Source organism: Cetorhinus maximus, chromosome 21, assembly GCF_964194155.1.
Source record: "Cetorhinus maximus chromosome 21, sCetMax3.hap1.1, whole genome shotgun sequence".
Taxonomy (NCBI): domain Eukaryota; kingdom Metazoa; phylum Chordata; class Chondrichthyes; order Lamniformes; family Cetorhinidae; genus Cetorhinus; species Cetorhinus maximus.
The window spans coordinates 44164453-44188928 of NC_135899.1; the positions used below are offsets into that span (position 1 = coordinate 44164453).

Below are 24476 nucleotides of genomic sequence, written 5' to 3' on the forward strand. Positions count from 1 at the left end.
TGTAGAGTTGCTAAATTTGCTGATGACACAAAGACAGGTAGGAGAGTAAGTTGTGAAGAGGACATAAGGAATCTGCAAAGGGATAGAGATAGGTAAAGCGAGTGGGCAAACATTTGGCAGATGGAGTATAAAGTGGGAAAATGTGAACTTGTCCACTTCAGCAGGAAGAATAAAAAAGCAGTATATTATTTAAATAGAGAGAGAGATTGCAGAGCTCTGAGGCACAGTGGGATCTGGGTGTTCTGGTACATGCATCATAATAAGTTAGTATGTAGGTACAACAAGTGATTAGGAAGGCAAATGGAATGTTGCTGTTTATTGCGAGGGTAATGGGGTATAAAAGTAGGGATGTTTAGCTACAGTTGTATTCGGTATTGGTGAGACAAAAAACAGAGTAGGAATAAATGGGTTATTTTCAGATTGGTAGGCTGTGACTAGTGAGGTCCCACAAGGATCCCAGCTATTCACTATCTATATCAACGATTTGGATGTGGAGGTTAAATGTAATATTTCCAAGTTTTCAGATGACACAAAACTAGGTGGAAGTGTGAGTTGTGAGGAAGATGCAAAGGTGTTTCAAGAGAATTTGGAGAGGCTAAGTGAATGGTCAAAAATTTGGCAGATGGAATACAACGTGGAGAAATGTGAGGTTATCCACTTTGGTAGCAAAAACAGAAATAGAGCATTTCTTAAATGGCATGAGGCTGGGAAGTGTTGAACTTCAAAGGCACTTGGGTGTCCTTGTTCATGTGCCACTGAAAGCTAATATGGAGGTACAGCAAACAATTTAAAAGGCAAATGGTCTTTTATTGCAAGAGGGTTTGAGTATTGGAGTAAAGATGTTTGCTTCAATCATAAAGAGCCTTGGTGAGGCCACACCTGGTGTATTGTGTGCAGTTTTGGTCTCCGTACCTAAGGAAAGAAATACTTACCACAGAGGAAGTGCAACAAGGGTTCACTAAATTAATTCCTAGGATGGAGGGATTGTCTTATGAGGAAAGATTAAATGGACTTGGCCTTTATTCTCTGGAGTTTAGAAGAATGAGAGGTGATCTCGCTCAAACATACAAAATTCTTACAGGGCTCGACAGGGTAGATGCAGAAAGGGTGTTTCCCCTGCCCGGTAGGGGTGCGGGGCTTGCGGTGGGGGGGGTGTTGGGTGTAGAACCAGGAGACACAATTTTAGAATAAAAGGCAGGCCATTTAGGACTGAGATGCGGAGGAATTTCTTCACTCAGAGGATGATGAATCTTTGGAATTCTCTGCCCCAGATGGCTGTGGAGACTCAGTTGTTGAGTACGTTCAAGGCTGATATTAAATATCTTTAAATAAACAATTACATATTAAAAACATCAAGGGGATAGTGCAGAAAAATGGTGTTGAAGTAGAAGATTAGCCATGATCTCATTGAATGGCAGAGTGAGCTCGAAGGGCTGAAATGACCCAACCCTGCTCCTATTTCTTATGCTCTTATGTTCAGATCTAGATTTTTGTATATAGTTTTGGTCAGGAAAGGACATAATTGCATGAGAAGTAGTCCAGAGAAGGTTCACTCGACTAATGCCTAGGATGAGAGGTTATCCTATGAGGAAAGGTTGGACAGGCTGGGTCTGTATCCATTGGAGTTTAAAAGGTTGAGAGGTGATCATGTTGAAACATATAAGAACCTGAGGGGGCTTGACAGGGTGGATGCTGAAAGGATGTTTCCCCTTGTGGGAGAGACTAGAACTAGGGGACACAGTTTAAAAATAAGGGGTTCCCCATTTAAGATGGAGATGAGGAGAAAATTCTTCTCTCAGAGGATTGTGAGCCTATGGAACTCTCTTCCTCAGAGAGCAGTGGAGGCTGGGTCATTGAATATTTTTAAGGCAGAGTAGATAGATTCTTGATTGACAAGGGGGTCAAAGGGTATTGGGGGTAGGTGGGAACGTTGAGTTGAGGCCACAATCAGATCAACCATGATCTTATTGAGTGGCGGAACAGGCTCGAGGGGTCAATGACCTACTCCTGCTCCTAATTTGTATGGTCATATGTTCGTATGTCACAGGCATCATGCAGTCAGATCATTATTAATCTGGACCTCAGCTACAGTTTCCCACCTTTACCCCAAGACTCTTGATCTCTTTAAATAACAAAAACCATTTCAATCTCAGTCTTGAAAATTTCAATTTCCCTTGAACATTCCAGTCTGTATGGGAGTGAGAATTCCAGATTGACACCACAATGTAGTGTAAAGACAAGTGCTTCCTGATTTCACTCCTGAATGTCTCAGATCTAATTTTAAGATTTTTCTCCCTTGTTCTTGATCCCCATCAGAGGAAATAACTTCTTCCTGTCAATCTTACTGCATTCCTTTCTCATTTTAAAGATTTAAATTGGATCACCCCTCAATATTTTATGTTCAAGGGAATACAAGTCAATTTTATGAAACCTGTCATCATAGTGTAATCCTCTTATCCCCAGTTTTATTCTGGTAAACCTGCTCTAGATCCCCTCCAGGCCAGTATATTCTTCCTGCTGTGTGGTGCCCAGAATTGAACACAGTTACTCCAAACAAGGTCTAACCGAGGCCTCTCTACAAAAGAATCCTCATTTTTTTCACCTTTGTATTCCAGCCCATTTAAGATAACGGCCAATGATAATTTGCTGACTCACCTTTTCACCTTTAAGTCCATGGCGGCCACGTACCCCTGGAATCCCAGGGATACCTGGAATTCCTTTTGTGCCCGGCTCTCCTGTGTCGCCCTTTGGACCAGGATCACCCTAAATTAACAGGATTACAGAGTGAGTCACCAGTTATATGCATGCCTTATTAGAATTTAAATCCAAACCCCACACTGCACACCTACCTTCTCATCATAAGTGTCAACAGCAACAACAATTTATATTTATGACACGGGAAATATAGGAAATGGCCTAAGACTCCTCACAGAGGCACAGATGTAGAGACTACAGCTGACAAGGACAGAAAAGAGCAGGAATTCATCCCCTCCCCACTTGCTGAGGTGATTTGTCAGGGTGAGGTGGGAGAATGGAGCTGTACACAAATTGCTTTAATGTGATTGGGGTCTCCCCCTCCCTTTGCAGTGGTCTCACACACAGGAATTTGGACAAGCTCGGCTGCTCCTGCAGTGTTTTCTGGAAGGTCGAAGGCAGCAAGGGTTAAGATCTATACTTCAGTCTACTGCCCAAGGGTGACTTGCTGGCCACCTCCCCCATGGTACTGTTGATGATCCATTAGATTATAATAATAATCAGGTTATAAAAGAGAGCACAAGATAACACATAACATCGAGGAGCAGAGGGATTTATGTAGGTTCCCAGGGCATTAAAATCCTGACCACAGCAAGAACTGGACAACATTCAGGCTGAAAGGTAACATTTGTGTCACACAAGTGCCAGGTGTTGACCATCTCCAATAAGAAGAGTCTAACCACCTCACTTTGACATTTAACAGCATTCTCATCTGTCACAGTGTGCAGTTATATTATACATTTTTAGAAAACTGTTTTGAGGACATATTTTGTAAACCTTGGATTGAATTTAAAGACAGTTTCCAAAATAGACTCTGAGGATCACCTGACTCTCTCCTTGTGGATTTGGGCTGGAGACCCTTCTGCCAGACAAAGAGGCAACATCCTCAAACATATGCATTTGAAATCTAATGAGTGTTCCAAAAGAGCAAATAGTAACTCGTTAACTTTTCCTCCAAACACACAGGGCGGGATTTTCCACACCCACCCGCCGCTGGGATCTTCCGGTCCCGCCGCAAGCCAATCGACTTCTGCTTGGGGGGCCATCTCCCCCGCAACAGGGCTGGAAAGTCCTGGCCATAGCACTAACTGATGAGCCTCTGTAAGGCATGAACAACCTTAGCCCTTTTGATTATGACAGGTGGGGAGGAAGCTTCAGGTTGCTAAATGGGATTACCACTTGCCACATATGGAATATGATTTAGCATTTTTGAGACAATGAGCAATGAAGCTTGCCTGCTTAGAAGAATAGAGAAAGGCAGCAAGCTGCCTAAAAGCAAATCCATTGAGAACTAAAAACAAAAAGCTAAAAGCTACTGCGGATGCTGGAAATCCAAAACAAAAACAGAATTACCTGGAAAAACTCAGCAGGTCTGGCAGCATCGGTGGAGAAGAAATCAGTTAACGTTTCAAGTCTTCACGACCCTTCGGCAGAACTGAAGCATAGTTAGGAGAGAGGTGAAATATAAGCTAGTTTAAGGTGGGGGGGGCGGGGGGAGAGAGAAGTTGAGGGTGTGGTGATTGTGGAGATAAGCAAGCAGTGATAGAAGCAGATAATCAAAAGATGTCACAGACAAAAGGATCAAAGAGGTGTTGAAGGTGGTGATATTTGTCTAAGAAAAGTGCTAATTAAGAATGGAAGACAGGATACTCAAGGTACAGCTCTAGTCGGGGTGGGGTGGAAAGACTAACAAGGTTTTAGTTTTAGATTTAAAAATAATGGAAATAGGTGGGAAAAGAAGAATCTATATAAATTATTGAAAAAAAGGGAGGGGGGAAAAACGGGGTGGGGATGGGGGGAGGGGGAGTTTAAGATCTAAAGTTGTTGAATTCAATATTCAGCCCGGAAGGCTGTAAAGTGCCTAGTCGGAAGAAGCCCGGAAGGCTGTAAAGTGCCTAGTCGGAAGATGAGGCGCTGTTCCTCCAGTTTGCGTTGGGCTTCACTGGAACAATGCAGCAAGCCAAGGACAGACATGTGGGCAAGAGAACAGGGTGGAGTGTTAAAATGGCAAGCGACAGGGAGGTTTGGGTCTTTCTTGCGGACAGACCGCAGGTTTTCTGTAAAGCAGTCGCCCAGTTTGCGTTTGGTCTCTCCAATGTAGAGGAGAGCGCATTGGGAGCAACGAATGCAGTAGACTAAGTTAGGGGAAATGCAAGTGAAATGCTGCTTCACTTGAAAGGAGTGTTTGGGCCCTTGGACGGTGAGGAGAGAGGAAGTGAAGGGGCAAGTGTTGCATCTTCTGCGTGGGCATGGGGAGGTGCCATAGGTGTGGGTTGAGGAGTAGGGGGTGATGGAGGAGTGGACCAGGGTGTCCCGGAGGGAACGATCCCTACGGAATGCCGTCAGGGGGGGTGCAGGGAAGATGTGTTTGGTGGTGGCATCATGCTGGAGTTGGCGGAAATGGCGGAGGATGATCCTTTGAATGCGGAGGCTGGTGGGGTGATAAGTGAGGACAAGGGGGACCCTATCATGTTTCTGGGAAGGAGGAGAAGGCGTGAGGGAGGATGCGCGGGATATGGGCCGGACACGGTTGAGGGCCCTGTCAACGACCGTGGGTGGAAAACCTCGGTTAAGGAAGAAGGAGGACATGTCAGAGGAGCTGTTTTTGAAGGTAGCGTCATCAGAACAGATGCGATGGAGGCGAAGGAACTGAGAGAATGGGATGGAGTCCTTACAGGAAGCGGGGTGTGAGGAGCTGTAGTCGAGGTAGCTGTGGGAGTCAGTAGGCTTGTAATGGATATTGGTGGACAGTCTATCATCACTCCTCCATCACCCCCTACTCCTCAACCCCCACCTATGGCACCTCCCCATGCCCACGCAGAAGATGCAACACCTGCCTTTTCACTTCCTCTCTCCTCACCGTCCAAGGGCCCAAACACTCCTTTCAAGTGAAGCAGCATTTCACTTGCATTTCCCCTAACTTAGTCTACTGCATTCGTTGCTCCCAATGCGCTCTCCTCTACATTGGAGAGACCAAACGCAAACTGGGCAACCGCTTTGCAGAACACCTGCGGTCTGTCCGCAAGAAAGACCCAAACCTCCCTGTCGCTTGCCATTTTAACACTCCACCCTGTTCTCTTGCCCACATGTCTGTCCTTGGCTTGCTGCACTGTTCCAGTGAAGCCCAACGCAAACTGGAGGAACAGCACCTCATCTTCTGACTAGGCACTTTACAGCCTTCCGGGCTGAATATTGAATTCAACAACTTTAGATCTTAAACTCCCCCTCCCCCCGTCCCCACCCCGTTTCTCCACCCCCCCTTTTTTTCAATAATTTATATAGATTCTTCTTTTCCCACCTATTTCCATTATTTTTAAATCTAAAACTAAAACCTTGTTAGTCTTTCCACCCCACCCCCACTAGAGCTGTACCTTGAGTATCCTGTCTTCCATTCTTAATTAGCACTTTTCTTAGACAAATATCACCACCTTCAACACCTCTTTGATCCTTTTGTCTGTGACATCTTTTGATTATCTGCTCCTATCACTGCTTGCTTATCTCCACAATCACCACACCCTAAACTTCTCTCTCCCCCCGCACCCCCCACCTTAAACCAGCTTATATTTCACCTTTCTCCTAACTATGCTTCAGTTCTGCCGAAGGGTCGTGAAGACTCGAAACGTTAACTGATTTCTTCTCCACCGATGCTGCCAGACCTGCTGAGTTTTTCCAGGTAATTCTGTTTTCCATTGAGAACTATCTTGAAGAAGCTTCAACCCAGGGAGAGACAAAAGCATCTAGAAACAGCTACTGTCTGCTGTAAAGTAACTAGGCAGTTAAAAGTGCCACGCCTGCAGAACAGAAGTAAGGAACCTAGTCTCCTTCCTGTAAACCTGATTCTACCTAAGCTCACATGTTAAAGCAATCTCTGGCAATTTGACAGTGGGAGCCATCGCAACTGTAGAGACAACTACAACCTCAAAACCTTCACTTCAGACACTGAAACATCTTGACTTCAAAACATATCAGGCCTGATTTGAAGATGGACTAAACTTGGTTCACGTTTATAAGTATCACAGAATTGTAACGGCATAGAAAGAGGCCATTTGACCCATCATGTCTGTACTGGCTCTCCAAATGAGCATTATGACCTAGTGCCATTGTCCTGCCTTTTCCCCATACCCTTGCACATTGTTTCTATTCAAATAATCATCTAACGCCCTCTCAAATGCCTCGATTGAACTTGCATCCACCACACTTCTAGGCAGTGCATTCCAGATCCGAGCCACTCACTGTGTGAAAACGTTTTTTTTTCACGTCACATTTGCTTCTTTTGCAAATCACTTTAAATCTGTGCTCTCTCGTTCTTGATGCTTTTAAGAGTGGGAACAGCTTCTCTCTATCTACTCTGTCCAGCCCCCTCATGATTTTGAACATCTCTATCAAATCTCCTCCTAGCATTCCTCTCTCCAAGGAGAACAGTCCCAATCTCCAATCTATCCTCATAATTAAAGGTTCTCATCCCTGGAACCGTTCTTGTAAACCTTTTCTGCACTCTCGCCAATGAGTTCACATCCTTCCTATAATGTGGCGCCCAGAACTTTACACAATACTCTAGCTGAGGTCTAATGAATGTCTTATATAAATTCAGCATAATCTCCCTGCTCTTGTACTTTATGCACCCCCTTCAAAATTTCCCCCTATATCTTATATTGTCTGTCCATGTTCTTCCTACCAAAATGCATCACCTCACACTTCTCCACATTGAACTTCATCTGCCACCAATCTGCCCACTCAACCAAATTGTCTATGTCCTTTTGAAGTTCTACACTGTCCCTCTCGCAGTTCACAACACTCCCAAGCTTCATATCATCCACAAACTTTGAAATTGTCCCCTGTACACAAGATCTAGATTATTAATATATATCAGGAAAAGCAAGGGTCCCAACACCGACCCCTGGGGAACTCCACTACAAACCTTCCTCCAACCTGAAAAATATCCATTGACCATTACCATCTGCTTCCTATTTTTCAGCCAACTTTGTATCCACATTGCTACTGCCCCTTTTATTCCATGAACAATAGCTTTTCTCACAAGTCTCCTGTGTGGCATTGTGTCAAATGCCTTTTCAAAGTCCATGTACACCACACTAACAGTATTGTTTACCAACATTTGTAACTATTCTTTGTGTGTGTGTATGTGTTTGTAATTTTATCTTTCCTTAGGTAACTTTCAGAGCATTAGCGTGAAATAAGTTAACCTTATTTTTTTTTAAGTAAACAGGCTTTGCTGCTGGATTATTTTAAATTAACCCGCTCACTCCAAGGTTAAAAAGTACACAATCCCAAACAAAAAAACAGCTGTTCATGGGCGACTTTGGGGAAACACCTTCAAAGCGTCCATGACACATCATCACCACCACCATCATCCTGGAGGTCACCATTGACCAGAAACTGAACTGGACTAGCCATGTAAATACTGTGGCTACAAGAGCAGGTCAGAGGCTAGGAATCCTGCGACGAGTAACCCACCTCCTGACTCCCCGAAGCCTGCCCACCATCTACAAGGCACAAGTCAGGAGTGTGATGAAATACTCCCCACTCCTACAAAACTCAAGAAGCTCGACACCATCCAGGACAAAGCAGCCTGGTTTATTGGCATCTTCAACATTCACTCCCTCCATCACTGACGCACAGTGGCAGCACTGTGTACCACCTACAAGATGCACACCGGCAACTCAACAAGGCTCCCTAGGCCACACCTTTTAAACATGTAACCTCTACCGCCTAGAAGGTCAAGGGCAACAGACACATGGGAATAACACTGCCTGCAAGTTCCCCTCCAAGTCACTCACCATGCTGACTAGGAAATATATTGCTGTTCCTTCACTGTCACTGGGTCAAAATCCTGGAACTCCCTTCCTAACAGCCCTGTAGGTGTACTTACACCACATGGACTGCAGCGGTTCAAGAGTGCGGATTACCACCACCTTCTCGAGGACAGTTAAGGATGGGAAGTAAATGCTGGCCTTACCAGTGATGCCCACATTGCGTGAACAATTTTAAAAAGGGTTAAATTAGGAGGAGAGTTGTATTGGCTAAGGGCAGGATTTTCTGATCCCGCCCGCTGGCGGAATCTACTGGTCACACCAAAGTCAATGGACGTCAGGTTGGCTCATCGCATCCACCGCGGCAGGGCTGGACAATCCCAGCCTATGTTTTATTCCTTTCAGTATAAAAGTTTAAGGAATGATCTAAAAGCAAAATGCTGCAGATGCTGAAGATCTGAAATAAAGACAGAAAGTGCTTGAAAAACTCAGCCGTTCTGGCAGCATCTGTGGAGAGAGAAACAGGGTCAATGTTTCACAAGAAGAGTCATTTTTGATATGAAACGTTAACTCTATTTCTCTCTCCACGGAGGCTGCCAGACTTGCTGAGTTTTTCCAGCACTCTGTTTTTATTATTGATCTAATTGAGGCATTTAAGATGAATTAGGGAATTAATTGGATAGAAAGAGAGAACTATTTCCTCCCATGGGTGAATGTGGAACATGGAGACATAATCTTAAAATAGAGCGTACGGTGATGTCAGGAATCATTTCTTCACACAAAATTGGGCAGGGTGGGAGGGGGCGAGGCATCAAATGAAAATTTCAGAATTGAGGTTATTAAATTTTTGTCATCTAAGGATATTGAGGATTGAGCTTGATTATTGCTGAAAGAGAGACATGTCAAAGATTTTCACTTTGCACTCATCAGGACACTTTGCGAGAATACCCATATAAGGGAAAGCAATGAGAAGAGACTGCTGATCGGTTGGAAAGTGGGCTCTGATTGGTAGAGGCATTGCCATGGAGAAGGTGCCAGTTGACGGTGACTGACAGTTAACCGTCAGCATTGTTTGAAATTTAATCCAGGTAGCTTGATCCTGATTGGTCAAAGCATTGCCCTGAGGAATGAGTCAGTGAACAGCTGTCACTTATTTTGTTTAGCTGAAACAGGCACAGTGTGTGTACATGTTCTTTCTGTCTGTAAAGAACAGGGCCCTGTGTATTAATATATGTAGCCTCCAGTACATGCAAATGTGCCACACTGCGAGCCTGACGGACAATCTTAAAATGGTTGTCAGTGTAATTCTTAGCACACTGAGGATCGTTTAACAAAAGTTGTCTAATTGCTGAATCACATCTAATATTAGACACTGTGGGTGGGATTTTCCCTACCCGCCTGCCGCCAGGCTCTTCCGGTCCTGCCGCAAGTCAATGGACTTCTGGCTGGGGCGCCGCCTCACCCACGGTGGGTCCCACCTGCGATGGAGCCGGAAAATCCCGGCCTGTGCTTTGAATTTTGCAAGCATGGGCTGATTGGGCACGGTTTGTACCTTGTCCATTGTGAACAGCAGCTGGGAGATATTGTTTGATACGATCCACCAGTCTCTGGAACATACGGCCTATATACCTGGCATCACACTGGCACTGAAATTCATACACCACATTAGTCATTTGTGTGATAGACAGAATGTCTTTTTGGCTTGATGGCAGTATCCTGTTTGTGATGAATGCCACTCGTGTTGCTAACACATAGTAGTAGTGTGAAACAGCTAGCTTCAACTGTTGCTCAAACTTTTGAGATACTTTGCCCTTCCAGGGCAAATCTGAGGTAGCGTGGGCACTTTTCAAGGCTGAAAAAGATGGCCTTAGGCCCAAAGTCCACTTGCCAACCAATCCACACTATATATTGTTGTTTTCCCTTTATATTAGTATTCTTACAAAGTGTCCTGATGAGTACAAGATGAAAAACTTTGACATGTCTCTTTTTTCAGCAATTTTAAGGATTCTGAAGCAACAAGGGGTAAATGGGATAGGCCACAGATCAGCCATAGTCTACTGAATGAAGAAGAGGCTCAAGGGCTGAATGGCCTCCTCCTTTTCCTATGTTCCTAAAGGGTACAGTGCAGATTCTCCAGGATCGTGTCTGGTTTGGGGAAATGCAAATCCAAAGAAAGACTTGGAAAAATATGGAGCAATATAATTGGAGGTCTTAAAATTATTAAGTTATGGGACAGGATAGATAGAAGTAGACTGCTTCCAGCAGTTTAGAAGTCAAGAATGAGTCATCTTAAACATAACATTAAATGTAAGAGGAACCTCAGACAGAGAGTAGTGGGGTTGTGGAATTTGATCCAGACTTAGTGAGCGCAGCAGAAACTGTATCAACATTAAAGATAAGGTTGGAGAGGTAAATGAAGGAAAGGCATTGAAACAATGTGGGGACAGGCTGGGTAAATGTAATTAGGGCTGCTTGCTCTGCGGAAAGTAAACATGCTGCCACAGACTGGACGGGCCGAATGGCCCATCTCCATGCCGTAACTTCTATGAGTTTCTGAAGCTGTGTTATTCTTCTGCTTTAGCAGAGCTGAGAGCAGCTAGGCCTGTCCCTTTAAGGCCACAAAGAGTAATCGCTGTGAATAGGCACAGCCTGAAACCAGAGGGCTTTCTGACTCTCTTTAAATTGTCACTTGTCAATTGATGGGCTGCCTATCCAATCAGCTGGGTTTGTTGCTGTTTTACGAGTTGTATTTGAATCAATGATGTGCAGTGGCACACACTTAGAGGCAACACCTTTTTATATGTAGACCTGTACACGAGTGACTATAGGACAGTCACTCAAGATCTTGCATTTAGATCACACCTTTCACAACCTCAGGACATCTCAAATGCTTTACAGTATTTTTGAAGTGTGGTCACTGTTGTAGGAGCCAAACTGCCCACAACAAGACCCTAAAACAGCATTGAGATAATAGCAAGATCATCTGTTTCTTGTGATGTTGGTTGAGGGATAAATATTAACCAGGACAGAAGGGAGAATATCTGCTCTTCTTCCAATAATGCCATGGGATCATTTATGTCAACCTACAGGGCCAGAGAAGGACTACTTGATTCTCTGTCTCATCTGAAGTGTCTCTTACACTTAATGCAGGGCTTCCCCAGAGCTGTACTGGGAGTGTCAGTCTAGCTTAAGCACTCAGGTCTTTGGAGTGGGCTTGTACCCACTACCTCTGACTATCACTGAGCCATGGCTGACATGTTTAGGGTTTAAACTTGAGTTCATTGCATCACATCACTATAATCACTCAGTCCTGTGATTGATGCTTGTGAGCACTTACTGAGAGGGAACTGACACCATCGATAGCACAGGAGGGACCAGAGGAATCATGAACACAGAGCCAGAGCAGTGCTCCAGACAAGGCAGGTGCGATGTGGTTCCTGGCACTATGTCTCTCTGGGAATATAACAAGTTGGGTAGCCCAGTGATCAAGTAAGGAATTGGGGAGCTCATTTCCATAAAATGATTTGTAGCTTTGACTAAATCATTGTTGTTTTTTTGCTTGTGATCAAGTGTGACATGATCAAATCTCCAGAAATACAGGCAGGAGAGATAGGGAGAGGCAACAGAGGCTTAATGGCATAGTTCTAAAGGGGCAGAGGGACCTGGGGGGGGGCGGGGTGCAGGTGCATGGAGCTTTGAAGGTGGTAAGACATATTGAGAGAGTGGTTAGCGAAGCATCTGGGTTCGTGGGCTTCATAAATAGAGGCATTGAGTATAAAAGCAGGGGAGTTATACTGAACATTTATAAAGCTCTGGTTAGGCACCAACTAGAGTATTGTAAAAGCAAAAAACTGCGGATGCCGGAAATCCAAAACAAAAACAAAAATACCTGGAAAAACTCAGCAGGTCTGGTAGCATCTGTGGAGAGGAACACAGTTAACGTTTCGAGTCCGTATGACTCTTCAACAGAACATGTAAAAATAGAAGAGCGGTGAAATATAAGCTGGTTTAAGGGGGGTGGGACAAGTAGAGCTAGATAGAGGGCCAGTGATAGGTGGAGATAGCCAAAAGATGTCATAGAAAAAAGAACAAAGAAGTGTTGAAGGTGGTGATATTATCTAAGGAATGTGCTAATTAAGGGTAGAAAGCAGGACAAGCAAGGTACAGATAGCCCTAGTGGGGGTGGGGTGGGGTGAAGGAATGAAAAAAGGCTAAAAGGTAGAGATAAAACAATGGATGGAAATACAATTAAAAATAATGGAAATAGGTGGGAAAAGAAAAATCTATATAAATTATTGTAAAGAAAAAAGGGGGGGGATCGGAAAGGGGTTGGGGATGAAGGAGAGAGTTCATGACCTAAAATTGTTGAACTCAATATTCAGTCCAGAAGGCTGTAAAGTGCCTAGTCGGAAGATGAGGTCCTGTTCCTCCAGTTTGCGTTGAGTTTCACTGGAACAATGCAGCAGGCCAAGGACCGACACGTGGGCATGAGAGCAGGGTGGAGTGTTGAAATGGCAAGCGACAGGGAGGTCTGGGTAATGCTTGCGGACAGACCGAAGACCGAAACACCTTTGACAAAGCCACGAGGAACTCAGAAACAAGAGTAGACCATTCAGCCCCTCAAACCTGTTACATGGGAACAGGAGGAGGCCATTCATCCCTTCAAGCCTGTTACATGGGAACAGGAGGAGGCCATTCAGTCCTTCATGCCTGCTCTGTGTCTGAAATCATGGATGATCTGTACCTTAACTCTATCGATCAACCTTGGCTCCATAACCCTTAATATTTTTGCCTCATAAAATTCTATCAGTCTCAAATTTGAAATTTTGAGTTGATACCGAGGGCTGAAATTTCCCGGCCCTGATTGGATCTGAACGGAAGCAGGCTGGTTAAAAAAAATGGCTGTGACATTGTGTGGCCAGAAGTCCCACCTCCATTTCTGCCCTCCTCAATTTTCCAGAAGGCAGGGGAGAGCTTAGGCCCCTGAACTGACCCACACTAACTGAGGCCAATTAACAACATTATGGACTAATTAAAAACCTCCTGAAATATTTCCAATTTTCTCAAGAGGTCTGGAGTTTAGCAGTTGTCTGAATTTAGCAGCTGCAGGAAGTGAGGACCGTGTCTGGGCCAAGTCATTGAGGCATATGAATTTAAAAAGGTAAGCAAGAATGCTTTTAAAATTTTAAGGACTTAATCCTTTGAAGTTAAAGTTGCAGCAGCTCATCACTGTTCAGGGGAAGGGCCAGCGATAAGAACTCTGCCAGTTCAGGGAGTTGTCCCCCTGGCATCACTTGGGCATCAGGACAGTGGGCACAACTGTTTAGACTCCACCTGAGAACCAGGATGGCTGTATCTAGAAATCCTCAGAAATCATGGGCCTTGGAGATAAGGAACAGCAGCCTGCGCAGAAGAGCAGGGCACCAGGCATCAGGAGGCAAGAGGAGAGGGGCGAGGGGCACCAAGGCAAAGGAGCCACTACTCTGAGCACAGGATCTGCAGGCAGAGATGAAGTGACCAGGACATGACCGAGAACCAGTGTCAAAGGAGACTGCGGCTCACTAGGTAGATGTTCACAGACATCTGTATCCTCGTCAGTGCGGACCTCTGCAGCATCACACAGGCAGCTACACATTGGTGCATCACCCAGGTGCCAGGTACCCTTCTTTACCTATGTTGGACAGCACATCAGGGTCACAACTAATGGGACATCTCAGGCTCAGAGGGTACAGGATCCAGTGTCTGGTGTGGTCAGTTAATGTCCTGCAAGGGTCCCGGTCATTCTGATGGTCTGCTGTGGTCTCCATAACGTGAGCCTCCAGAGGGGTGTGCACCTTGTGGACAGTGAGGCCCTGAAAGGGGACAGCTCACTGGGCCAGGAGCAGGAGGTAAGAGAGAAGGAGGAATTGGAGGCAGAGGGAGATGACAATGAAAAGAAAGATGCCCTGCTGCATGACTATCTCCAAGTCACTCATAGAGTAAGAGAAATCTCACTGAGCCAGGAGACCAAATGAGTAAAAGGTAACAAGCACAAAATATGGTGAAAGCCCAAAGAGTTTCCCACTGGATTTCTGGCTCAAAAACAGAACCAAGTCCTATTTCCACCTCCAAGTGGAAATCCCCCCTTATTCTCAAAAGCTTTAGGGGAGCGAGTTCCAGATTTCCAGTAGCCTTTGTGTGAAAAAGTCCTTCTTAGTATCACCCTGATTGGTCTAGCTCTAATGTTAAGGTTCTGCCACCTTGTTCTGGACTCTCCCATCAAAGGAAATAGTTTCTCTCTATCTACCCTATCAAATCTTTTCATCATCTTAAACACCTCAGTGAGACTACCCCTTAATCTTTTATATGCAAAGAAATGCAAGCTTACTCTATGCAACCTGGCCTTATCATTTAGCCTTTTAGATCCAGTATAATTCTGGTGAATCTGTGCTATATTCTCACATAACTCAGCACAGTACTCGAAATCAGGTTTATCCAGAGTTCTATACTGCTTTAACTTCCATACCTTGATAATCCAGCCCTACTTAGATGGAGGCCAACATTCCATTAGCCTATTCAATTATTTTTTTGTTCCTGTTCTGATTAAAGGTCATCGGCCAGAAATGTTAACACTGTTACTCTCTCCACAGGTGCAGCCTGACCTGCTGAATATTTCCTAGCTTTTCATCACTTTGACAATACTCTGATCCATCTTTCTATGGCCTTCACTCATCCTCTTGTCTGATGGAGATGGCTCTTCCATCCATCAGGGAAAGCTCACTTTCTCAGACTAATGACCAGTTGCTGATATTCAGCTGAGGTGAAACAAATCTGACTATAGTTCTGAAACCCATAAAGTGGCTTTTGACACACACACACACACACACGGAGAGAGAAATATTACAGTCACATCAACACTGCACAAAGCAGGGGTAAAGTCATGTTCCTGGATCACGAGGATAGGTGGTAATAATGATTTTCCAGTGAATCAACTAGAGTCGTGGGCACATTCCCCCACTCCCAAACAGCTCTTCAATCGGCCTTACTCCATCTATTATCAGGAAAATGTTAATCGTTCCCATCACACACAACATTCCACAATACAGGGTAACTGATTTGTTTCCAAATTTGAGAAGGTGATGGTAAAACATGCAGCGTGATCTGAAATTTCTCACCTGTCGGTCAGGTTGAGTTTGAGATGCAGGTTGTCTTCCTGTATAGCTCTCGTTTCCATCATCTGGGACAAATGTTTGGAGATGACCAGGTTGAGCAGTTAGGCATGGCCCACAACCATCGCCCTGTGTTGTAAAGAGGAAGATGGCAGTTTCAGTGCATGTTACCACATCACCAACCACTGGCAATAACATGCCCTACGCCAGTCTGGAACTCACCCAAAAATAATTCAACAGCGGCCCATGTGGGTTCATTACACTGTGGCCGTGAGCTTGCAGCTTCTGACTGATCACTCTACCCCTTCATTCCTTCCGCACAACCGTCTCCCTAACTAGACACTGCCTCCTGGAGGCTCCAAGCTGACTCCATCCCATCTGCATGTCAATTTCTTCCCACCACCCAAACACATGGGCCGGATTTTCGTGGAGGAGGTGGGAAGGTCGAGTCAGAAAACTTCCTGACCCGGCAGACCAGTCTCCTTTAAAAAGGCCCCCGCTCACTAGGGCGCCGGGGGAGGGAGGGAGGTGGGGGCAGGCTCGAGGCGACGGCGGAGGTGGGCGGATGTTAAGGCCAGCAGGCTGGAACACCTGCCTCCATTCATTAGGATGCCAGCCCAGATTTAAAGATGAATGTCAAGCTCTCAAGCACTCACCCCTCACACATTCCAAATGCCCCCTCATATTCTCCATGCCCCCTCCATGGTCCCCCATATTCAGAATCACTGTGCAGAAGAGGACCTTCGGCCCATTGAGTCTGCACCAACACGTGAGAAACACCTGACCTACCTACGTAATCCCATTTACCAGCACTTGGCCCATAGCCTTGACTGTTATGACGTGCCAAGTGCTCATCCAGGTACTTTTTAAAGGATGTGAGGCAACCCGCCTCCACCACCCTCCCAGGCAGCGCATTCCAGACCGTCACCACCCTCTGGGTAAAAAAGTTTTTCCTCACATCCCCCCTAAACCTCCTGCCCTTCACCTTGAACTTATATCCCCTTGTGACTGACCCTTCAACTAAGGGGAACAGCTGCTCCCTATCCACCCTGTCCATGCCCCTCATAATCTTGTGCACCTCGATCAGGTCGCCCCTCAGTCTTCTCTGCTCCAACGAAAACAACCCAAGTCTATCCAATCTCTCTTCATAACTTAAATGTTTCATCCCAGGCAACATCCTGGTGAATCTCCTCTGCACCCCCTCCAGTGCATATTCCCCAAGCCCCTCCATGCTTCCGCTGATCCTTCATGCTCATTCACCTGGCATGCATTATGTACAGGACCAATAGCCATATAACAACAGTGGCAAGCCTTGAAATGTTTGTAATTGGGTATTTTTATTCATGGGAAGTGGCAATGGAGGATGCAGGCAGGACATAGGAGGAGCATGAGGGATATGATGCCAATCAGAGGCCAGCAGCTCTTCCTCACTCAGCACAGGGAAGGCAGTGGCTGCTGCTGGTACCACACCCATGCGAGGCCTTGGATCAAGGAGGGGGCCCAAGCCCAGGTGAGTGATGACAGGAAGTGGGTATCAGGAGAGTGTGGTCAGCAGAAAGGGCAGAGGGGTAGCTCTCAATGCCCCACACCCCCCCCACTCCGCTTCCTGATGCCAGTTCTCTCGGTTAGGCACCGAGTGCCTTTGGACAAGGGACTCTCCTGGGCACCTGCAAGAAAACGTACCAGGGTTTGCTTGTCATGCTTCCCACATGATGACCACACCCCCCACCGGATGCCTGTCGCTGGGTTAATATCAGCGGCGATGATTTGAGGCCTACTGGAGGGGCTCAATTGGCGGTGAGGTGGAAAGGGCATCCATGGGCCCGCCTGCCCCAGAATTAACCGAAGTGGAGGTGAGAAGGTGGTGGGGTACCCACCCGCCACCCTCTCACCGGAGGGAAGGCACAAGAATCCATCCATGATCTGAGGATGTAGACCAGGTTCGGCCCCGAAGCCCCTCTGTGTGGGTCGCGTAGCCCATATTCAAAAGCCGGTAAGGCAGGCCAGTATGTTCAAAATGCAGGTCAGTAAAATTCAAGATTTCGCAAGGGCTGCTCCTTCATTTAAGGAACAATATTTGCACTGCAACTTATACATTCCTTTCTGACGCAAAAACACAACAGGAAAAGCAACCCCACCATGGCTAACAAAATAAATTAAGGATAGTATTAGATCCAAAGAGGAGTCATATAAAGTTGCTAGAAAAAATAGCAAGCATGAGGATTGGAAGCAGTTTAGGATTCAGCAAAGGAAGACCAAGAGATTGATTAAGAGGGAAAAATAGAGTATAAGAGTAAACTTGCAAGGAACATAAAAGTGGACTGCGAAAGCTTCTATAAATATTTAAAAAGAAAAAGATTAGTGAAGACAAATGAAGGCCCCTTACAGTACAAAACAGGAGAATTTATAATAGAGAAAAAAGAAATGGCAGAGCAATTAAACAACTACTTTAGTTCTGTCTTCGTGGAGGAAGACACAAATAACTTCCCAGAAATACTAGGGAACCAAGGATCTAGTGAGGAGGAGGAATTGAAGGAAATGAGTATAATTAAAAACAATAGTGCTGGAGAAATTAATGGGCTTGAAAGCTGATAAATCCCCAAGGCCCAATAATCTACATCCCAGGGTATTAAAGGAGGCCATGGAAATAATGGATGCATAGGTTGTAATCTTCCAAAATTCTGTAGATTTTGGAACAGTCCCAGCAGATTGGAGTGTGGTAAATGTAACCCGACAATTTAAAAAAGGAGGGAGGGAGAAAACATGGAATTACAGACCGGTTAGGTTATCAGTAGTAGGGAAAATGCTAGAGTCTATTATAAAGGATGTGATAACAGGATAACAGGACACTTCGAAAATATCAACAGGATTAGACAAAGTCAACATGGATTTATGAAAGGGAAATCATGTTTGACAAACCTACTGGAGTTCTTTGAGGATGTAACTAGCAGAACAGATAAGGGGGAACCAGTGGATGTGGCGTATTTGGATTTTCAGAAAGCTTTTGATAAAATTCCACATAAAAGGTTAGTGTGTACAATTAAAGTACATAGGATTGGGGGTAATATATTGGCATGGACTGAGAATTGGTTAGCAGACAGGAAACAGAGAGTAGGAATAAATGGGCCTCTTTCAGAGTGACAGGCAGTGATTAGAGGGGTGCCGCAGGGATCAGTGCTTGGGCCCCAGCTATTCACAATATATATCAATGACTTGGATGAGGGGACCAAATGCAGCATTTCCAAGTTTGCTGACAACACAAAACTTGGTGGGAATGTGAGCGGTGAGGAGGATGTTAAGAGGCTTCAAGACGATTTAGACAAGTTGAGTGAGTGGGCAAATACATGGCAGATGCAGTATAACATGGATAAGTATGAGGTTATCCACTTTGGTAGGAAAAACAGAATGGCAGAGTATTATTTAAATGGTGATAGATTGGGAAATGTTGATGTACAAAGGGACCTGGGTGTCCTTGTACACCAGTCACTGAAAGCAAGCATGCAGGTGCAGCAAGCAGCTAAGAAGGCAAATGGTATGTTGGCCTTCATTGAGAGAGGACTTGAGTACAGGAGCAAGGATGTCTTACTGCAACAAAAACAGAAAATGCCAGAAAAACTCAGCAGATCTGACAACATCTGTGGAGAGGGAAAAACAAAGTTAACGTTTCGAGTCCTTGAAGAAGTGTCATACAGCCTCAAAATGGCTCTGAAGAAGGGTCATACGGATTCAAAACATTAACTTTGTTTTTCTGTCTCCACAGATGCTGTCAGATCTGCTGATTTTTTCCAGCATTTTCTGTTTTTGTTTCAGGTTTCCAGCATCCGCATTATTTTGCTTTTGTCTTACTGCAGCTACACAGGGCCTTGGTGAGACCTCACCTGGAGTACTGCGTGCAGTTTTGGTCTCCTTACCTAAGAAAGGATATACCTGCCATAGAGTGAGTGCAGCGAAGGCTCACCAGACTGATTGTTGGGATGGCAGGATTGTCGTTTGAGGAGAGATTGGGTTGGATAGGCCTTTGTTGACTGGAGTTTAGAAGGAGGGGGGATCTCATTGAAACATATAAAATTCTGACAGGGATGGACAGACGGGACACAGGGATGATATTTCCTCTGAATGGGGTAGGAGGGGGTCTAGAACAAGGAGTTACAGTTTCAGGATAGACCATTTGGAATGAGATGTGGAGAAACTTCTTCACTCAGAGGGTTGTCTCCTGTCTTTGATTGGAGGAGCAGCGAACACTGGCAGTGGTGAGTATGCTCAGGGCTGCCGGGTCCAAGGGAAGTAAAGGTGCGGTGGGATTGGAGCCCAGAGAGGGAGGGAACGGCGGGGCTGGGGCCTGGCAAGAGTGAAAGTTTGGCAGGTCCAGGGAGGGCAAATGTTGCAGCTGGCTCGGGGCGGTGGGGGGGGGGGGGGGGGGGGGGGGGGGGGGGGCGCGGCGGAGTTGGAGAGAGAGAGAGAGTGGGAGCATGAGAATGTGTGTGTGTGTGTGTGTGAGTGAGAGAGAATGTGTGTGTGTGTGAGAGAATGTATGTGTGTGTGTGAGAGAATGTATGTGTGTAAGAGAGAGAGAGAGAGAGAATGTGTCTGTGAGAGAGAATGTGTGTGTGAGAGAGAGAATGCGTGTGTGTGAGAAAGAGAATGCGTGTGTGTGAGAGAGAGAATGCGTGTGTGAGAGAGAGAATGTGTGTGAGAGAGAATGTGTGTGTGTGAGAGAATGTATGTATGTGTGTGTGAGAGAGAGAGAGAGAGAATGTGTCTGTGAGAGAGAATGTGTGTGTGTGAGAGAGAGAATGCGTGTGTGAGAGAGAGAATGCGTGTGTGAGAGAGAGAATGTGTGTGAGAGAGAATGTGTGTGTGTGAGAGAATGTATGTATGTGTGTGTGAGAGAGAGAGAGAGAGAATGTGTCTGTGAGAGAGAATGTGTGTGTGTGAGAGAGAGAATGCGTGTGTGAGAGAGAGAATGCGTGTGTGAGAGAGAGAATGTGTGTGAGAGAGAATGTGTGTGTGTGAGAGAATGTATGTGTGTGAGAGAGTGTGTGTGTGTGTGAGAGAGAGAACGTGTGTGTGTGTGTGAGAATATATGTGTGTGTGAGAGAGAGAGAGAGAATGTGTCTGTGAGAGAGAATGTGTGTGTGTAAGAGAGAGAGAATGTGTGTGTGAGAGAGAGAATGCGTGTGTGTGAGAGAGAGAATGCGTGTGTGTGAGAAAGAGAATGTGTGTGCATGAGAGAGAGAATGTGCGTGAGAGAATGTGCGTGAGAGAGAATGTGCGAGAGAAAATGTGTGTGCGCGAGAGAAAAACGTGTGTGCGCGAGAGAAAACGTGCGTGTGAGAGAGAACATGCGTGAGAGAGAAAACGTGCGTGTGAGAGAGAAAACGTGCGTGAGAGAAAACGTGCGTGAGAGAAAACGTGCGTGTGAGAGAGAAAACGTGCGTGTGAGAGAGAAAACGTGCGTGTGAGAGAGAACATGTGCGTGTGAGAGAGAAAACGTGCGTGAGAGAGAAAACGTGCGTGTGAGAGAGAACATGCGTGAGAGAGAAAACGTGCGTGAGAGAGAAAACGTGCGTGTGAGAGAGAACATGCGTGAGAGAGAAAACGTGCGTGTGAGAGAGAAAACGTGCGTGTGAGAGAGAAAACGTGCGTGAGAGAGAGAAAACGTGCGTGAGAGAGAGAAAACGTGCGTGTGAGAGAGAGAACGTGTGTCTGTGTGTGTGAGAGAGAACGTGTGTGTGTGTGAGAGAGAACATGTGTGTGCAAAAAAATGTGCGCGCGCGTGAGAAAACGTGTGTGTGTGAGAGAAAACGTGTGTGTGTGAGAGAAAACGTGTGTGTGTGAGAGAAAACGTGTGTGTGAGAGAAAACGTGTGTGTGTGGGAGAATGAGTGTGTGTGAGGGGGGAGTGAGAGAGTGCATGTGTGGGAGTGAGAGAGTGCATGTTTGGGAGTGAGAGAGTGCATGTGTGGGAGTGCGGGAGAGAGAGCGACTGTGCACGCGAGTGACTGTCTGCCTTACTCCCAGTCTCGGATTTCTCACTCACTCTGAGCACCACACGCCAACACGGACACACACCCACTCACAGTGGGTGAGGGTGAGTGAGTGAGCTGGACACACACAGTCTGACCCCCTCACACACTGGTCATTTTTATTAATTACTATTTTTAACTTAACAATTTATTGTTATTCATTGCTGTACTTTTGCTGAGGAATTTTTTTTTTCTTAATACCTCAGCTTTTTTTTTGAAATTCAGTTTAATGTTGTCCTCGTCTTTTCAAAATTTGCTCATCAGCCCCTTGAGTGAAAAAAGAATGCAACCAATGCACCCTGAGCAAAAAGGTTGGACAAGCCTGGGGGAGACTAACAGCCAATGAAGTACATTTGAGATGTTGTAATGTAGGGAATCCTGACATCCAATTTGCACACAAGATTAACAGTAATGAGTTAAATGACTAGGTAATCAGTTGTATTGATAATAGCTCAGAGATTAATATTGGTCTGGATACCAGGGAGAGCTCCCTTTTTCTTCAAATATCGCAAACAGAACCTGTACGTCCAGCTGAAAGGGCACATTCATTTAATATCTCATTCAAAAGACAGAATCTCTAACAGTGCAGCACTCCCTCAGTACTGCACTGGAGCATCAGCCTGAATTAGATGCTCAGGACCTTAGAGTGGACTTCAGCCCACGATCTTCTGACTCAGAGGTGAGTGTGCTACCACCCAGACACGTCACCAAAAAATGGCAGTGCAAAAAACCACAGATAAAGTCACAGGGTTCAGGCAGAAAAGAAATCCTACAATTCTTTGCAACAAAACATAACACAAACCTTTGCTCCTTTGGTTCCTGGAGCTCCTATGATTCCTCGATCCCCTTGATCGCCCTTAAAAAGACAGGAGTGCTGATGAAAAATTCAATCCCTGTGCAACATTGATAGGTTTAATATAATAGGAAACCAGCTAACTAAACAAAAACATCATAATTATCGATTCATTTTGATGGTCCCCCTCAAAGTCCTGACTGTGACTGGGAGACACCGCCACAGGAAACCATTCTGACCGGGGTAGAATTCCACAGGAAACCATTCTGACCGGGGTAGAATTCCACAGGAAACCATTCTGACCGGGGTAGAATTCCACAGGAAACCATTCTGACAGGGGTAGAATTCCACAGGAAACCATTCTGACCGGGGTAGAATTCCACAGGAAACCATTCTGACTGGGGTAGAATTCCACAGGAAACCATTCTGACTGGGGTAGAATTCCACAGGAAACCATGCTGACTGGGGTAGAATTCCACAGGAAACCATTCTGACTGGGGTAGAATTCCACAGGAAACCATTCTGACTGGGGTAGAATTCCACAGGAAACCATTCTGACTGGGGTAGAATTCCACAGGAAACCATCCTGACTGGGGTAGAATTCCACAGGAAATCACTCACTCAGAGACCATTCTTCAGGCCCAGGTTGAGAAGCCATTCATCATGATGGGTATTTTGTTTCCAAACAGCTGCTCCATGAGGTTCCAGTTGTCAGGGACCAGGGGTTAGGTACAGTTTGAGGCTACAGGCTGGACATCCTGCTCTAAATATTTTGTAACAAGAACATTTAATGCCCAACATCTTCCCCTCAAAGCATATGGGATCTTGGGTTTCATAATTAGAGGCATTCAGTATATAAGTAGAGAAGATATGCTGAACCTCTATACAAGTCTAGTTAGGCCACAACTAAAGCATTGTGTTGACTTCTGGTCACCACACTTTAGGGAGGATGCGAGGATCCGTGAGAGGCTGCAGAGGAGATTTCCCAGAATGGTTCCAGGGATGAGGAAATTTAGCTACAAGGTTAGGTTAGAGAAGCTGGGGTTGTTCTCCTTGGAGCAAAAGAGAGTTGGGGGAGATTTGACAGAGGGGTACAAGATTATAACAGGTTTAGATAAGGTAGGCAAGAGAAAATGGATGGTGCATGGACTCGGAGACAGATTTAAGGTTTTGCGTAAGAGATGCAGTTGGGGGGGAGAGGGGTTGAAGAACAACTTTTTTGTTGCAGCGAGTGGTAATGACCACAAGGGTGACGGAAGCAGAGATGGTCAATGATTTCAAAAAGGAACTGGATGAGTGCTCGAGGGAAGTAAACCTGCAGAGCTATGGGGATAGAGTAATGGAATAGGACTCACTGGATTCCTCTATAGAGAGCTGGCATGGACTTGAGAGGCCAAATGTTCTCCTGTGTTGTAACGGCTCTATGGCTCTGAGAGCTGAGATGTACAGCAGGGGTAAAGTGAGGGTTAGAGGTTCAAGCACTTACCTTGGTACCCTTTTCGCCCTCATGCCCAGGAATCCCCTGATTGCCACGTTTACCCTTCAAAATACAAATGTAAACACAGCTTTGGGAAAGGGTGACAAAAATATATCGATTACAGAAAGGAAGACTTGTATTTCTGTAGCACTTTTCACAACCTCAGGACAGTCCAAAGCACTTTACAGCCAATTAGGTACCTTTGGAGTGTAGCCACTACTTTAATGTAGAAAACACAGTGGCCTATTTGTGCACAGCGAGATCCCACAAGTAACAAGGAGAAAATGATTACATCAGATATTTTAGTGATCTTGCTTAAGGGATAAATATTGTCCCAGGACACAGAAGGATTCCCTTACTCAATGACATCTTTAACATCCACCTGAGAGTGCAGGTAGGGTCTCAGTTTAATGACACCTTTGAAAGACTCACCTCCGGCAGTGCAGCTCTCTCTCAGTACTGCATTGGGAGTATCAGTCTAGATTTTGTGTTCAAGTCTCTAGGGTCGGTT

At 45.4% G+C, this 24476-nt stretch overlaps 1 protein-coding gene across 1 annotated transcript in view; it reads right to left on the minus strand.

The window, feature by feature from the left end:
* The window catches only part of col16a1 (collagen, type XVI, alpha 1), a 413938-nt gene that overhangs the window by 131348 nt on the left and 258114 nt on the right, over positions 1 to 24476 (minus strand). Inside the window, exons 26-29 of the mRNA XM_078566895.1 lie at positions 23975 to 24028; positions 22498 to 22551; positions 15677 to 15799; positions 2656 to 2763 (exon numbers count right to left, since the gene is read on the minus strand). Coding sequence (XP_078423021.1) covers positions 2656 to 2763; positions 15677 to 15799; positions 22498 to 22551; positions 23975 to 24028 — 339 coding nt within the window. The remainder of the gene's footprint in view (positions 1 to 2655; positions 2764 to 15676; positions 15800 to 22497; positions 22552 to 23974; positions 24029 to 24476) is intronic.